Source organism: Pseudorca crassidens, chromosome 5 (genome assembly GCF_039906515.1).
Source record: "Pseudorca crassidens isolate mPseCra1 chromosome 5, mPseCra1.hap1, whole genome shotgun sequence".
Classification (NCBI taxonomy): Eukaryota; Metazoa; Chordata; class Mammalia; order Artiodactyla; family Delphinidae; genus Pseudorca; species Pseudorca crassidens.
In genome coordinates this window covers 104,785,607-104,803,992 of record NC_090300.1, presented here as the reverse complement: position 1 = coordinate 104,803,992, position 18,386 = coordinate 104,785,607, and the positions used below count along the sequence as shown (strand labels likewise).

The 18,386-nt window shown below is 33.5% G+C and overlaps 1 protein-coding gene across 4 annotated transcripts in view; it reads left to right on the top strand.

Annotated features, from left to right (window-relative positions):
- EPHA6 (EPH receptor A6) overlaps window positions 1–18,386 on the top strand; it is an 877,027-nt gene that overhangs the window by 48,831 nt on the left and 809,810 nt on the right. For all 4 annotated transcript variants that reach the window (XM_067739161.1, XM_067739159.1, XM_067739160.1 and 1 more), the window contains exon 2: window positions 281–345. In XM_067739161.1, coding sequence (XP_067595262.1) covers window positions 281–345 — 65 coding nt within the window. The remainder of the gene's footprint in view (window positions 1–280; window positions 346–18,386) is intronic.

The window sequence follows — 18,386 nt, the reverse complement described above, 5'->3', positions numbered from 1 at the left end:
AGTACTGTTACTCAGTCATCTATTTCATTTAGCATTGTTAAACACCACGCTATTTTAAAATTAATTTATAACCACCTTATATATTTTATATTTACTCAATATTATTAAGTATTATATATTAAGATTTAGTACCTACAAATAATTTTAAAGTAATTCAACTTATTAAAGCTAATACGTTGAATAATACTAAAGGTCGTTGACATTAATGATTTAAATAACTGGTTCATTCTTATGTCAATTGAGAAGTTCATGCAAGTTTTTTTGTTTTGTTTAATTCCAGTTGTGTTGCTTGATACAACAACTGTGCTGGGAGAGCTAGGATGGAAAACATATCCATTAAATGGGGTAAGTTTAAATATCTTTTAAAATTGTTTTTCTTGTTAGGTTTTTAGGGTCTGTTATAATAGTTAAAGAAAGAAAAACTGTGGTTTTGGCTGTATTAAGTATGAATTTTAGTGTATAAATTAGATTACATAGGAAAGATTAAAATGCAATTAGAACTGCTAACCAATGGGAATGATATATAAAATTCTTTGCTTTCTTCTAAATTAGTAATTATTCTTTAATATAGTGTTTATACATAGTAGTATTAGAATAGCTATCATATAAATATTTTCTTTAGAAATAAAATTTTATGTTCAAGACACTTTTTTTTTCTGTGTATATGCTTGTTAAATTTGGTAACCTCACTGAGTATTTGTGCATAAACAAACTTTAGATTATCATAGCATAAGTGTATTTTCCAGATACTAACAATTTGGTATTCATTAGAAAATATGAGTCTGCTAAAGCAGTATGTGTCTTTTGAACTTGGCAAAAAGATACATTATGATCAGGCTTTTGTTAGCTGAGTGTAGTTGCTTTTGAAAGGCTTATAAGAATGTATAATTTATTTACTAAGTACACTTTTCCAGGTACTGACATCATTTTAGCTATGGTTGTACTTGACTTTTTATATGTTTTGATATATTTTGCATCATTTTCACAGTCAGTTTATTCCTACTATTTTTTTCATTTCAAGCTAAAATAAGAAGGGTGGTTTGTGCTGCTTTTTACCTAGATTTTGTCTATTTAAGCAAATCTTCAATAATGGACGTAGTCAGCTGTTTTCAGATATACTTTGGTTAGCTTTTCTTCCTTTTTTTAGAAATTGTATTTTTCTCATTCATCACATTCTTCCTTGATACTTTTTTACATTGCTTTTTCTGTTACATCTACAAATTTAAATCTGAAAAAAGTTGGTTGACCCAAAATTGTTTTATATTTTTAGAATCATTCCAGCAATGCTGTTTCAATTTGACTTTTATATCAGCAATTATTCAACAGTTATTCATTAAATGTGTATTTTCAACTAAAAATTCCTATGAAGAGTTTAATCTTTCTGTCTTTAACAGGTTATTTATTTATTTCTATTTGTTTGTTTATAGACTATGGCTTTATTTTTTCTGAAATTTAAATTTTATTCTTACATAGCACTCGTCAAAACATTTCTGAGAATATATCTTTTAAACTAAGATTATGCTTTTACCTTCATTATCTTATTGTCATTAAAATGAATAAACATCAGTATTCGTTGAGTGTGTTAAGTGTGTTAGTTTATCACAATTACTTTCAAGAAGTGAATGAAACTTCTTTTTTGGAATACCCTTTCAAGATATATACATATCTCGTTTTCTCAGTATATGAAGTAACTTATAAGAACTTACAAATATTAAGTAGTTTATAAGCCCCACTTTTTCATTTTCTGGAAAAAGAATGACAAAAATATTAGCAGTCATACTATCACTGACCTCATGTTGTCATAGCCAAAGAATCATGTGAGGAACAGAAGGAGTTGTGCTCTGCTCTAGTGATTGTGTTTGGCTTGATCAGCCTGCATTTCTTAAAGCAAACTGGTAACCAGGAGACACAGGGACTTACTGAGTTACAAATAAACTTACTGCTATTGTTCTTGTAATGATTTTGTCATAGGTGTTATGAAATGGGGAATTTTTCTACTTCTGATTTATTATAGAGAGAGGGCAGAATGGTTTGAAAAGTGATGCTTACCTCATAGTTTTCTATTTTCCGGACACTGCACTAAGAATTTTATCCTTTTTTTCACAACGGCCCTATGAGGTATGTCTTAGTTTTCTTTCCCTGTTGGAGAAACCCAGTTTTAAAGACGGTAAGGAACAAAATTTACCAAGAAGTTATAGGCCAAATAGTGAGTGATGATTCCAATTCAAACTAAATTATTTCTGACTCTGATACCTGTATACGTATTATGGTACACTAACAGAGAGGAACATTGGAAACTTTATGAAAAGGCAATTAATTATGTGTGCTGTTTGCATAATTGATTCAGATTTTTTATCCCCTTGATAAACATACTACTAAACTGAGATATACATTTTGGGCACCAGCCAAGAATGAACAAGAGGAAAGAGAAAGAAGCAGGGAAGGAGACTACAGTAGAAAATAAATATGATAGAATAAGGTAGAAAAGGAAAAGATGGTTAAAAATTCATTGAGCATTTACCATATGCTAGGCTTTGTTCAAAGCACTTTACTCACATGAGTCCTAGAAATCAAGTATAAATTTTCCTTATTGAAAGATGTGAAAATTGAGCTTCAGGTATATTAAATAACTTCTTCATGGTCACCGAGTGAGGAAATAATGCAGCAAAATTTCTAAGCCAAACATATTTTAATCTTCACATGTATTTCACAGTAGGTGCTTTTTATTTCTTTGAAGATTCTACCATGTAAAGATAAAGGGCAATGAGCAATACGTATAGACTACAGAGGGAACAATAACACATGGATTCAGACATTCAAAAGTAAATTAAATACTCAATTACCTTGGAATAGGCTATTTGACTTTTAGATTATCCCCCCAAATAATAATGCATATATGGCAAGTGTCAGCAGTAGGCATACTTGAAAATAGGAGCACATGGACATATTTTATAATAGATATGGATAAAGCTTCATGAATTAGATAAAACAGAGGTGAACCAAGGGAAACAATAAAATGGATAGATGACATAAGTAAATTTTAAAGAAAACATACAACTTAAATTTCTCTTTTAATGAAGAGGATAGATTGCAGACAGGAATAGAGCTTTACTTAGTGCTATTTGTAGTTTAAAACAAGTGAGGAAATAATTAGTAAGGATAGAAAAACTTTGAAAACAATCTTCTAAAAATGGCAAGAATGAAAATCATCTAGACATCATAATTGATTAAATAATTTAAAATCTATAGGAACTGTAAACCAGTGTATAACATTTAAACTACCATTTATACCTGTGTATTAAAATTATAATTAAATCTATTTGAAATTGTGTAATTTTTTAAGGTTCTCAGGTTTTTTGAGCCATGCTGATTTGAATGGCCATTTTAACTAAAGTTGCGTTTTCTCAGAGACACTACTTCAGTTGTTTTTACAAACATGTCATGGGTAGAAAAGACAATAGATGATGTATTTGACAATCTTATGATATAAAGTATATTTGGTGCTTCTCTGAATAAAGTATTTCCTAGGAGTAACTTTCAAATCGATAAAATTTTCTTTCCATAAAGAATTGAACTAAGAGATATTTTTGAAATCATATAATGTATGATTTATATTATGAATCATATAAACTATATGCTTTAGTAAATTAATTCATAGTGGTTTTAATTTTTGTTGATTTTTTTTTTTTTTACTAAAAATACCTATTCCACCCTTTGTAACATGCTGATGTAATTACAAGAGTAGGCATTCATGATGTGCCTGTAAACAAAACCATTACTGGTTATTTGAATATAACATAAGCACCTCTGGTTAGCAAATATGGAAAATAGATGAATAGTTTTGAGCAAATGACTTTTTAGGCTTGCAAAAATTAAAAGAAAATATATTTATTTTCTTGCTTTTCAAATCATTTTTGCCAACATCAAAAATACACTTTCTTTTTTTAAAAGTCATGTCCAGAATTCAATGTAACACATTTCTCTTGTTCCATGTACTGTTTTGCAGTTTGGAAATACGTCTACACAATCATAATGCCAAAGAGAGTATCTTCAGGTAGTTTCGAGTAATGTTTTGTGAAAGAATAATAAAGGGAAGGATGAATTCTGCTTGAGGAAGATTGGTAGTAGGATGTGACCCATCAGCTCTTTCTTATAATCTAAGGAATCACATATGGTCTGGAAGAGAGGGTAGAAGGCACCTTTTAGGAAGAGAGAATAGCTTGAAGACAGGCACCGAATTCTTAAATGTATGCATTAAGTTTTAGGGACGTTGAGAATAATTTGTGTGGCTGAAGAGAAGGGATGTGGTGGGAAATAAGGCTACAATTATAGGCTAAGCCATACTGTAGGAGACTTAGAATTTCAGTGTCTTAATTGATTTACATAGTGTGTATCTCAGCCCCTGTAAGTAGAAGTACTTTCTGGATTTGCTTAAACAATCAAAAATTATTGAAGCTTTCTTTTGTTTAAGACAATAACATAAATCCTTGGAAATGAAAGACAACTTGGAAAATTGTTAGCAAAGGATGTTCAAAATATAGGTGTTCTTATTGATATGTTGAGAACAGAGTGAAGTTGAATAATTATATTTGTATAGAGTATGGAGCTTGGTTTTAGAAAAGAATGAATACTTCAGTGAATTTGGGAACCAGTGGTTATACTTCTTAACACTGTGCTCTCACTGTCTAATGTCAAGAATTTTATATCTACATAATTCGAAACTGTTAAGAACTTTATCCTGTAAGTGTCCCTTCTATCCTTTATCTGTCTATGTACTACACTAAGGTAATAAAATTATGATGATCTCGTGGAGTAGCTAACAGAGTGCCATGATAATCAATGAAAGAATGCTGCGTCAATAAAAATTTTTGCATAGCACTATAGAAGTTATGTGAATACTGTAAAAGTGTTTTCACAAACATTAAGTTTAGTCATATGCCCTGGATTTTCTATTTGCTATTAGTAACTAATAACTGGTTAATACTAAATCTTACTCTGTGCAAAACTGAAGGACGTATTTCAGTTTTGAAAATCTCCTGGGAAGGAAGCAGCTAATCTTTAAGAATTGATGCTATTTTAATGCTAATGAGAAAAAAGAAACATGAAAGACATGGCTCAGGCAATAACTTTGTACAAAAGAAACAATTAAAAAATATATATCTCCTGAGTTTGTTCTCATAATCTGAAAATGTGTGAAAAAAATTATATAAATTTTCTTGACACATTAACTCTCATGTTTACTCCTTTTCTTTGATATTTTTATTTATTCAATTTATTTTTAGCCAATATATAACATTGTACATGAAAGAGAATACAGTAAGAGGGCCTGTAAGTTAAATGTGACATTCAAAATCCTTAATACCCATTACATATCAGTCCCTATTCAGTGCCACACAACCATGGGGGTTGTCATATTGGGGCATCTTGGCTCAGTATTAACTCTGACTAATAAAAAGTAATTGCTGTTAACCAGAAAAATAAAAGACTTTTCATAATATAAAAATTGGATTCCATGATTAAAAACTTATATTGTTTCCTTTGAGCTTTAGTAGTTATATTTGATACTTCTTAAAATTTAATAGCCATATGGCTTTTTTATTTAATACTGTAATTGAAAAGATAAGTGACTTATTTGGGTAGTCACATGCTGATTTTTAAAGGTACTTATACCTGAATAAAACCTGTTAGTTAAAGCATAGTATTTCATAATCATAATAAGTCCATAAAATATTATTTAATTTATTCCTAAAATTATACATACTTAATGTTGATGAAAAAACTTGATTTTTAAGCACCCTATCAACTCAACTGAAATATTTTCTTCATCATTTTCTTTTATAGTAATATTTTTAGGAAGAAAATGAAAGATTTGCTTGTTCCAGATTTTTTTCCCCACTCTCCTCTGTTGGTTGCTACTGTACAGTAGATCAGATCTAGGTTGCAAAGTTGTAGCAGACACAGATATATGCACTTCAGTATTCAAAATCTAACTTCCCTTTCAGCAGTGAAGTATGCTTTAACAAAAATTTAAGAGAAAAATGAACGTTAGTAGGAAGAAAAAGTGCTATTGGATATTAAGTTGCATTTTATATTGATTATGACAGAGATTGGAAAACTTTGTGTTTCTGAGATGCCAAATATTGGTTTCAAATGTATATTATATGTATTTCGTGCATGTTGTGACTTAGATGATCATTAGGGTTTGAATAATGCAAGATCATACAGGGTATATGATCTTACCTGTTAAATATAGTGAATTAGTGTTATGAAATTTACCCTGAGATAGAAAAAAGGGATACAAGTTATTTATGCCTAAATAAAAGTTATGAGTGAACCTAACAATTCAGTCATTAATGATTCTTATAATGAAAAAATGAATGATTTTTATAATAAGAGGCTTATATTGCAATTAAACTGTGTAGAAAGCTACTTTATTCCATATGTCAGAGCCCATTATTTCCTAATATCATTGTTCCAAAGTTGAAAAATCAAAGGTAGAATGTGTTTATGATAGAGAATGGAATACCTACTAATACTGATAGTTAATTTCTGTATTTCGTATAATAAGAACCAATTTATCATAGTAGCTTATTTTAGTGCTGCATTTTTATTCATTTTGTAGTACATTGAAATTATCCAAAAATACATGTATGTGTTTGAATTCTGAAAATATTTATAAGGTTTAGTTATAATTTCTATTAAAAATAGATGTGTCAGTTATTGTTTTCAAAACTGATACCTAGATAGTTTTCCTTCTGAGAAACTTCACAACATATGTGGTAATTTTCTAAATATCCGTCATATTAATTTCAATCATATTGTTTCACATTTGAAAGAAATTGCTTTTCAGTTTTGAAAGTTTCTATTGTCCTATCCCCAAACTCAGAGATCCTTGCCTTAGTTATGTCCAGCCTGTTAATGAGCCCATCAGAGGCATTCTTCATTTTCCATTTCACATTGTTCTTGATCTCTAGCATTACTTTTTGATTCGTTCTTAGGATTTCCATCTCTTTGCATACGTGTTCTTACATGTTGTCCAAGTTATCCATTGAAGCCTTTAGCAAATTAAAAAAATCCCTGGTCTGATAATTCCAACATTCCTGACATATCTGACTCTGGTTCTGATGCTTCTTCTCTTTAAACAGTGTTTTTTGCATCTTGTAATTTTTAATTGGAAGGTAGACATGATGTGTGGGTAAAAGGAACTGAGGTAAATAGGCCTTTAGTAATACAGTGGTAAGCTGTGGGGGGAGAAAAAGTGTTTTATAGTCCTATAATTAAGTCTAAGGCTTTTGGTGAGCCTGTACCCCTGGACTGTGAACTTTACCAGGGCTTCTCAATTTCCTTTTCCCCCCTTAGGTGGATGGACAGGATGGCTAGAGGGAGTTGAAGTTAGGTATCTCCCTCCTCCTACATGGAAGCCTACAGCTGGATAGAGCTGGGTATTTTCCTTTCCTCAAGTAGGTTAGGCTCTGTCAAAACCCCAGCAGGCAGGTAGGGCTCTGGTAAAGTACTTTTTCCTTAGGGCAGGCCTTGTTAAGAAGAACCGAGTGCTCTGGCATATTTCAAAGTGGTTCTTTTACATTTACAACTGTTATCAACATTGTATAGTATATAAGTGGCTGAAACATTTGCTTAAAGATTTTCACAAATTATGATTGTACTTAATTTTCTCTACCTTCTGTTTTTATTCGATGAACTGTCTGAATTTTTCACTTTCTCATCACCTCAATCACTACTGGTAGCAGTTGGCTTTATTTTCAAGTCCATTTAATCTAAAAAATGAATCAAGCTTTTATGCCTTTGATTACATGACATTACTGCTGCTGTTCTTTCAATAAAGGGAGACATCAGAGTTGCCCATGGTGTGCAGTTTGAGTAGTAGACCATGACACTCCCAGGAGCTTATAGAAATTTAGTTCCATATATCTTGGCTTCACAGGAGACTTAATGTAAGTTTCTAACCCCAAACATTCAAATTGTTAATGTCATGGGTCTGCAATAAAAAATGTGCTTAAGCATTTTATATATTTTTCATTTAATCCTAATAATGCCTATGTGAAGTATTATTAGCATCATTTTACAAATGAAAAAGCTGAACCTGAGAAAAGTTACATCACCTGCCCAAGTGTGTGGTGACATTTAGCTGGTACTAAAGCCAGTGTCATCTCAATCCCAAAACCAGGATTGTTAGTGACTCAGCGTAACATGGATTGATTTTCAACATTGTGATTGGTGCTATGGAGAGTGTAAAATAATCTATACATTCGCTCAAGTGCAATCTTAATCTAGTTACAGTGTTATTACAATGATCCAGATTTTGTGTCAAAAGATATGTGGTTACTGAGAAGTGCTAATAAAAGATTAATTCATCTTTGAAGACCAAAGGATATCCCAAAGCTAAGAATGGTTAGTTATTAAGTACAGTTGTTTAGTTAGTGGCATAACAATATTTGGTGCATGTTTAGATTGTTTACATATTTTTTCTCTTAGAAAAGAACTAAAGAAATATTCCTCTAGTGTATTTCTTCTGAATCTGTTCTTTCGTGTCTCATTTTTAATAAATGATTCTTTATACATGTCTGTTATTGACTGTAAGCTAAAGGGTAAAATATAGAGTAGTCCAACACAAAACCCAAAACATCCTTGTCGACATAAGTATATTAGAAATGTTATAGAAATTAGAGAACACAATTAGAGAAATGTTAGAGCTTGTCCTTCGCACACCATCTTCTAAGTAAATTGACCACGAGGCTTGTTGAGGGATTTCCACTATGGTTAGTGCCCAGATGCCCTATTCCTTCAACCATAACTTAATGAGACAAAGGTAGACACCTGGCTGAAAGACATCCAATTAATTGGCTAATCAGCTACCTGTCTCTCTCTCACATATGATTTCCATAAATTGCTAAAGCAATCACATTCCTTTCTAGGAATTTAGGATTTCTAAGTTCAGAGCTGAATGGAAATGGCAATCAGAAACTTCTGCCATAAAGATTCACCAAAAGATTCATGCATGGAAAAGGAGTAGAGCAGAGGGGCTCTGATTAACCAGAATCATGTGCAAGTAAAAGTTCTAAGAGAACAGAAAACAAAACAAGACAAAACAGTAGTTGAAGGGCAACCAGTCAGTAGTAAGAGAATGGAGAACATAGCACATGCAGAGATAAAAACATGAGAAAATGTAGAGTGGGGTAGTCCGTACTTCCAGAGCTGACCAGGTTACTGCTAAATCTCCAGGTGCAGATCTTTAATATTTTTAAAATAAATTCCATTTGCATGAGCTACCAAATTGTAAAGGTAGATTGTAAACTTGATGATGACGATGATGATGATGACTACAATGACGACAGGAGGAAAAATAGGAGACGGCACTATATTGAGTTCGACCAGAAAACGTGAAAAGCCATGGAAGTTAGAATTCCTTGAGGATAATACAGGAACATGAATCATCCAGAGCTATAGGCCTTCTTTTTTTTTTTTTTTTAACATCTTTATTGGAGTATAATTGCTTTACAATGGTGTGTTAGTTTCTGCTATATAACAAAGTGAATCAGTTATACCTATACATATGTTCCCATATCTCTTCCCTCTTGCATCTCCCTCCCTCCCACCCTCCCTATCCCACCCCTCTAGGTGGTCACAAAGCACCGAGCTGATCTTCCTGTGCTAGTGCTATGCGGCTGCTTCCCACTAGTTATCTATTTTACGTATGGTAGTGTATATATGTCCATGCCACTCTCTCACTTTGTCACAGCTTACCCTTCCCCCTCCCCATATTATAGGCCTTCTTTTATCAAATCTTGCATGGGTAAATGATCTCCCCTGCATGTGGGCAATCAGGGAAACAGGTGAATAAATATACATAGTTTATTAGAGCCCATAAATTTTTAAATATTTAATACCTGAGCAACTATGAGATGTGACACTTCTCTCTGCCGTATCTCAGAATATTCCTTCTTGTATAGCAAATCCTACAAGTAAGTAAGTAAGTAAATGGCTTTCTGCCTTATTTTTCACTGGTTGAAAGAACATGTATTGGATAATGATGAAATTAATTCTGTGGTAAGGAAGAGAAGTAAGAGAAAAGCAGATAACAATGAATTAGGAAATCAGAATTGAAAGTATTTACTGACATCTGTGAATATGTAATCAGTTTATATTCTCAGGGCAGCTGAAAAATAAGTATGTATGCTATTCATTTTCCAGTATCTCCACTGTTCTTTAATGTATAGTCTTGAAGGTGTCTTCTCGTAAACATATCTATTTTTAAAGATATGGGCTACTTTAAGCCATTACCCTTGATTTACATAATATAGTCTTCTTTATTCTATTTTTTGCATTATTACTTATAAAACTTTAACTTTGTCTCCTACTTCTGAGAGGAGTTTCCAGTTGTCCTTTTAAAATGAACTCCCAAATTGTATATTCTAAGCTAAGATTCTGGTTTTATCAGAAAGTTCTAATTATTTTAACTATAGTCATTTCAAATATTTATAAACCATTTCATTCATAAATGAAAGAGTCTATACTCAATCCAAAGCAAGCACATACAAAGTTAAATTCTCTCATGAAACCCTAAAGGATTATTAGTGAAATACTTAACAACTAAATGAAATATAGTAGGCCAAGTATTTTTATGAATTTGTTTGTATTTTAAGTGATTGACTTACTCTTATGCCCCATAACAAGTCACCAAGTCCTGTTGATTCTACCTCCTAAAGCTCTTTTAAATCACTCTTTATCATCAGTGCATCAATCTGGCTCCTCATCATTCTTCTCTAAATTACCATGGTTGTGTATTAAATTATCCACTTGCTTTGGGTCTTCTCTGGCCCCTTCCACCAACCTTTCCAATCCATCCTTCATCTTGTTGCCAGAACTGATCTTCTAAGGTGAGGATCTGATGCTGTCTCTACCCTACCTAACCCCTGCTTCCCTTACCTATATCATTTAACCTGTGACCCATAGCTGCCTCTCCATTTTTATCTTCAGCCACTCCACCTTCTACCTTTTACTAAAGAGACTTTTGTGTTGATAATTTCTTCCGTGTTAGTAACTTGCTTCCTCTTATCTCTGGATATAAGACAGTGCTGTTGAGTTTATCTGGAAAGTTCTCTTACCAACCCCCACCTTCTCTGGCTTTCTCTTACTTTTTTTTTTTTTTTGGTAAAGGCAAAGACGATTTTCAGTCTTTTCTGGGAAAACTTATACTGCCAAAGATTGAATTAAGAATCTTTTTGGGGGAACACCAGGAACTCAGTGCATATCACAGTGTTTATCTCACAATATTTAAATGTCTGTCTCTTACTAGATTTTTTTTTTTTTTTTTTTTGCGGTACACGGGCCTCTCACTGTTGTGGCCTCTCCCGTTGCGGAGCACAGGCTCTGGACGTGCAGGCTCAGGGCCATGGCTCACGGGCCCAGCCGCTCCACGGCATGTGGGATTTTCCCGGACCGGGGCATGAACCCATGTCCCCTGCATTGGCAGGTGGACTCTCAACCACTGCGCCACCAGGGAAGCCCTCTTACGAGATTTTAAACTGTTGGAGGAATGGATTGGGTGTGTCAGTTTGAGTTAGTGACTACCATATGACAGACGTTCAGTAAAAGTTGGTTGGATACCTAAATAGATGTACAAGTAACAAATTATTCTACATACATATTAGTTAAAGGCTGTATTTTGCAACTCTCATTGGAGCTGGAACAGTTTGTTATTAACTTTGGGCATAATCAGATGTGACAAAAATACTAAATGATTGTGAAAATTGAACCTTTTTCTTATTCAGGCTTGGTTTAGAGTACGGGTAGAAAAGTGTATATGTTTACTCTCATTTTTGTATTTTAGAGAATCCATTCATTTTCTCATTATCAATTTTCTCACTAAAATTGAAGTTGAAAGGTGGGTGGAAAAGATATTTACCTACGAAATAAAAAGACTATAAAAGAGCTTATAAGCTATTTAAGCAACACCAATCAAGACATAATAGACTTTCAAAGAATTAATGACTGGTTTAGAGCAGTGGATGAACTGAATCACATCTGGGAAATATTAACCCCAGACGGTTATTAGTACTGCACCTTGTTATTAAGATGAGAATAAAAAATAGACCATATGGATTTTTAATGGTTGATAGATGGACTGAAAATTTTAGATAATTTATACTAACCAGTCAAGCTTTCAAAAAGCATAGGTCAGCATTAAATGTTAAATAGGTTTTGTACTCTGAATTCCATGCAATTAGTATTTTGAACTAATGTACCATAGTAAGCAAAATAGGTTCTTCAAGTGGATTGACTTTATTTTAGCAAAAAAAACCTGTTGTGCTCATAAATGTGATGCTTAACTTAGTCTTCATCTCCCCCATAATTAGGTAGCAATGTATACCAAATATTTCAATGCAATTAAAAAAGTCTTTCAAATAAGAGAATGAATCTAGGATTTAAATCTAGGATTTAAAATATATAAAAAATACAGACACACATACGTATATACGTAGATACACATCTCTATATATGCATTCTGCAGAAATGTGTCATTTGTCTTTGAGCAGATGTTAACAAATATAATCAGAAATTCTAATGTAGCTGCATATATTAGAACATCAAAATAAAGGGGGGAGGGTGCTAAGTAAAATTAAAGTGTAGCTCAGTGACTTCCTTTATGTTGGAATTTTTCCAAATGAGTTCCAGAATTCATAAATATTTTGTGAATGCGCTGATTGACAATGTGAATGATGTTATATAAATCTCCACAGCAAGTTTTGGCCTCTCAATTTATATGATTTGGTAATTTCTCCCTTTGCTCATGCAAAATGTAGTGTGGATGAACTAATTTTTGTTTTCAATGGTGAACCAGCCAGTGCTGCCACTTAGTGCCAGAATGTTCTCAAGGCAAAAATAGCTTGTCCCTCAATTCATAATTTTTTTAATTCTAAGACCTTAAGACTTCAAAACCTAAAAATGAATGAAAACTATTGATTTTATAAGGTTTTATATTACTTGGGTTTTAAGAAATTAATATTGCTACAGTTACCTGTTTTGAAGTAAATATTACTAAAGAATGAAAACATATATTGAAACTAATATTTGAAGTAATATTATTAAAGAAGGAAAACATCTGTTGAAAGTAATGATACATAATTGAAATTTAACCCTTAACTAGGGCAATGCCTAGAAACAAAGGGCATCTTTTAGATATTGTTTTATAATCATTGTCCAAACTGTTTTTAATATTAAAGTAATGAATTCTGCCTACATAGTTATTTAATATTTATAATGTGACAAATATCAATATTTTATTGGGAGCCATGCTAAGGATAAGACAGAGATTAATATTGAAAACAATATAGAAGGATAGTTTAACCTCAGCAATACCTTCCTGCTTTCTTCATCTCCTCCTCCTTTTTACCACCACTTATCTAATTTGGGGAGTCAGAGTAATCACTCAAAGTTGCAAAGGATTTTTCTATTCCCAGTGTTTTCCCATTCATAAATTACTTAAATAATTTGTATGACCAGTGATTCTTTATGTATACATGTAAGAAAATGTAATTTGTAGATAATTTCAGTAACCAACTAGTTAAAACTACAGCCCAATCAAGAATTATTATATATAATATTATATACCATATCATGATATATACTATATCATGTACTAGTTTCCTAGGGCTGCTGTGATAAATTTTCACAAACTGGTGGCTTAAAACAATAGTAGTTTATTCTCTCATAATTCTGGAGGTCAGAAGTCTGAAATCAAGCCACTGGCAGTGTCAAGCTCCCTCTGAGGACTCTAGGAAAGAGTCCTTCTTTGCATCTTCCAAACTTCTGGTGTTTGCCAGCAATCCTTACATCCTTAGCTGTATCACTCCATTACTGCCTCCATCTTCAAGGGCTGTCTTCTCTCTGTGTGTATCTGTGTCTTCACATGGCTTCCTGAAAAGGACACCAGTCATTGGATTTAGGGTGTACCCTAATTCATTATGAGCTTATCTTAACTTGATTACATCTATTTCAAATAAGGTCATTTTTACAGTTTCTAGATGGACATGAAGTTTGGGGGGTCACTATTCAACCCACTGCATGTCAGCGTATTAATTTTCATAGTGCTGTAAAAGGTATACTCATGATTTAAAATAGAGCAATATGACAGTAAAATATGTGGGCTGATTCAATTTGAAGTCAATATTGTTGCTCAGTGTCTGTTTCTTTCTTCAAGGTTAACGTCTGATGTTCTGAGTACATCATCAAGTATGTACTCATCAAGGAGTAGTTGGAAAGCTAAGGAGAGTAAACCACATATGCATTAGTGAAAATATTTGATAGTTATATGCTGGTAAAATAATTGCTCTGTGTCTTCTGTCTTTTAGTATTTCATTATAAGCAGTGGTCCTGTTGTCCTGGAGGTTGCCATCTTTAGTGAAATCCAAAGAAATGATGTTAAATACAACACAGAGAATAATGGAAACAAAGGAATTTGGGAAATTTGCATATTTTTCCTATTTCAGGAAGTAATCTTATTTCACAATTTAGATACGACCTTCAACAGCCCTTATATAGATCTTGAAGTGTTTCTGAAATGATGGAAACATGTAATCATTTTCTGTTAACTCTTAGTGGTCTTACTGGTGCTTCTCTCTGTCAGGCTTTGGTCTATCCTGAACTGTGAATCAATGGCAATTAAAGTAAATTATTATCCGAGATGGTTCCTTTTGAAAATGAAGTGAGCATTATTAATAATTACTCTGGGACAATAAGTATAAACAGGGCATTAAATACTTATGGCTATTTATAGATTTACTGATATTTTTATTGGTAGTTGGAATAATTGTATCCCTCACATGCCTCAACACAGAAAAAAGTAATAAACAGATATAGCTTCTTTCAGTCATGGTTAATGTTTCATAGTCACTGAACTAAGGAGGGGGAAGATAATTCAGTGAGTTGACTGAAAATTGGTGTTATCTGTTTTGCATAATCCCACAGACGGAAGAAATTACATATGTAATTTGGAAGAAAATGTAAAGGCTACTATCTGTTTAAGTTAAAATCTCACAGGTAACAAGTTAAATATTATTCTTGTACACATGTCCTTTTAATCCCAGGTGCTTGGATTACTGCAAATGAAATTAAATGGTATTGACTACCATCAGAGTATTATTGAAAATATTCTGAAAGGAGACTTATGTTTTCTCTACAAAAAAGCACCATTAATCTTGATGATACCTTTTTTGGGGAAAAGGATCAGAATTTTCTTTTTAGGATCCTTAATTTAAAATAATTGCAAATTCAGTTGTATAAGTTCATCTGTTGAGTCTCATTTATAACAGATACTATGTGGAAAGATATATGTTTCAGGGCTATGTTTTTCAGTGTTCAGTTATAAGAAGAAGCAAAGGAAATCAAAATAGAGAAAGAAGGAAGAAGATAGTGAATACAGTGAACATAAGAATATAGGAAATAGAGAAGGAAAGAGAAGGGGCTTCTGATGTACAGAGAATATGGCTGTGATTGCGAGCATGGAAAGTGATGTTTGGTTTTAGAAATTCATTATTATCTACAGAATTTAGCAGAATAAGAAGGTTTACACAGAGTATTTTTACCACAGGAATAGGTTCTGGCATATGCCAGTGCGATTAAGCATCCTATTCATCTCTGTCAGTCACAGCCCTTCAAAGACTGATTTGAAAGAATTACTCATTATGAGAGGGAGGACATAAGGAAACATTTGAAAGAACAAGTGATTAATGGCATCATTACAGAGTCCTGTAGCTATTATGCAAAACCTACAGTGTTGTGTGAACAAAATGAAAAACTGGAATATCCATGGATTTCCACTTTCTGAGTCTATGATTGAAAAATGCATTAATGTAACAGGCCACAGATTGACAATAAACTTGACTGCCTGGCTAAATAGAAAGTGGTGATCAGTGTTGATTCTAACTACACATTTGTCTGCAAGTAGAAAAGAACTAATGTCATTTCTGTTTGCATAAATTGTGACATTTAATGCCTAGAGGGAGCATGTTAGGAGAGGCTGGAACTTGTGGAGAATGAGGCCTGCAGTAAGACAATACAGTTTTTATCAATTCATGAGACTCCCATCAGCCAGAAGATACTGAAACTCTCTGCTATAGGCTCCTTAGGTTAACCCAAATATATTCATGGAACTTGCAACAGACTTAAATATTTGAGTATGCTAATGAGGAAACAGCACATATACTGGCTGTCAAAGGAAAAAATAGGTAGATATATATGTACAGGCTTATGAGGATAGCCATGATGTTTATATATAGCTAAATGAAAACAGCTATTTCAGAACTACATGCATAACACAACTTTATTTTTAACCTTAAAACAATACCTACCAGGGCTTCCCTGGTGGTGCAGTGGTTGAGAGTCCACCTGCCGATGCAGGGGACACGGGTTCGTGCCCCAGTCCGGGAAGATCCCACATGCCGCGGAGCGGCTAGGCCCATGAGCCATGGCCGCTGAGCCTGCGCGTCCGGAGCCTGTGCTCCACAACGGGAGAGGCCACAACAGTGAGAGGCCCGTGTACCGCAAAACAACAACAACAACAACAACAAAATACCTACCAAATTATTGGCCATATATATACATATGTATATATATATATACATATATATGTATGCATAATATACATACAGTCATAGAAAAATATTTGGTGAGTGACATCTAGTTGGTTATACTGTGGTAATTCAATTACTTACTGGATTCAGGATTGGATTGAGAGGACTCTGGGAAAAGATGATTTTTATTTTTTTTTACTATGTATCATTTTATTAAAAAGTAGTTGAATTACAGATGATATTCACATTCCTTTTTCCACCTTTGTAATAAACAAGGAAAATGCTTGGACTTCTGAAAAGGGACAGAATTATTAAAATTTTGGTTGTCATAACAGATAGAATAAAAATAAAACCACATGATTTATAACTTAAACTCACATTGAAGGAACAGCAAAAGCTTTCCGTGTCGCCAAATGGATGAGAATGGTGTCTTGATCCTTAAGGGAATAAAAGTAGAGGGGGATGTGTTTCAAAATTTCTATTGACAAGGAGAAAAATGAGGATACAGGCTTCATTTTCTGGCTTAGAGTCTACAAGTATAATTATCATTTTCAAGAGTGTTAAAGTGATTACTGATCAATTTCCAACAAGTCATAGGAATAGTGGTATTATAAGGTATTTGAATATTCAATCATCTTCACTGATATGCATTAATGTGTCATTTCTGCCAAACATCTCTTGAATCTGCATGCTACATAGTACCAAGAGGAAGGTTGGAAATTGTCCTGGCAAGTACTTTTTATCTATTGTACTTACAAGTAACATACAAGGACTTAAAGACATCACTGTGGCTTACTACAGAGTGGGATGATTTTGCCAGTGTCACAAAACTTATTACTAATTTAACATATCAGAGGATTATATTGAAAGACAATGAAAAGATGGGAAAAGACCATGGAAAGGACTAGGGCAGTGGATACCTCTTGGAATTCTTTAGCATTGTGTGGGATTGCTGCATTGGGAAGGATGGGCACACTTGCTGTTAAACTGAGCAGGTATTTGTCAGAAAGTTATTTATTTATTTTTATTTATTTATAATTTTTAAATTGAAATATAGTTGATTTACAATGCTGTGCTAATTTAGAAAGTTATTTTTAAAGCAGTGTGATCAGTCTTGTCTTGTAGGAAAACAAAAACCTTCCCTAGTTAATCCAAACAAAGGAATTAAAACAGAAATTGTTTACAAATGTGTTAGAAGGACTGGAGGAGTAAAAGGGGGAAGTACATATATGAAAATATCAGTAACTGCAGGAAACTACTCTTACCCCTTGGACTGGAGGGGCAAAATAATTACCCAGAGCCCCATTTTGGAGGGCTGCTATGGCCACTCCTGCTCTTGAAACTACTGACTCCATTTTTCAGCAAGCCAGGAGTCCCACACCTACGAATGCTAAAAGAGTCTTGTGGCCCACAGTTGGCTGAAGCTCTTGGACTCCTCTCTGCCATGGCTGGAGTCCACAACTCGGTTGCTGATTCTGCATTGCCTGGAGCCAGAGCCAGTGAGGCTCTATGGCTGACGCTGCTGAACTACCCCTGCCTCAGCGGCCAGAGCCATAGTATTGATAGAATAGGGGAAAAAAATGCCCTTTCTCCTCCTGCTTCTAATCTCCCACCAGTGTCTCATTGACAGGACTTACCTGGATGTCGGGCAGCAGTGGATTATTGGAAATTGCTACCACATATACTAATTCTGTCCATTAACTCAACAAGTGTATATTGAGCATCTGCTCTGTGCCAGATATATTTTAAACACGGGGGACCTAGACATGGACAAAACAGACAAAGCTTCTGTTTTAC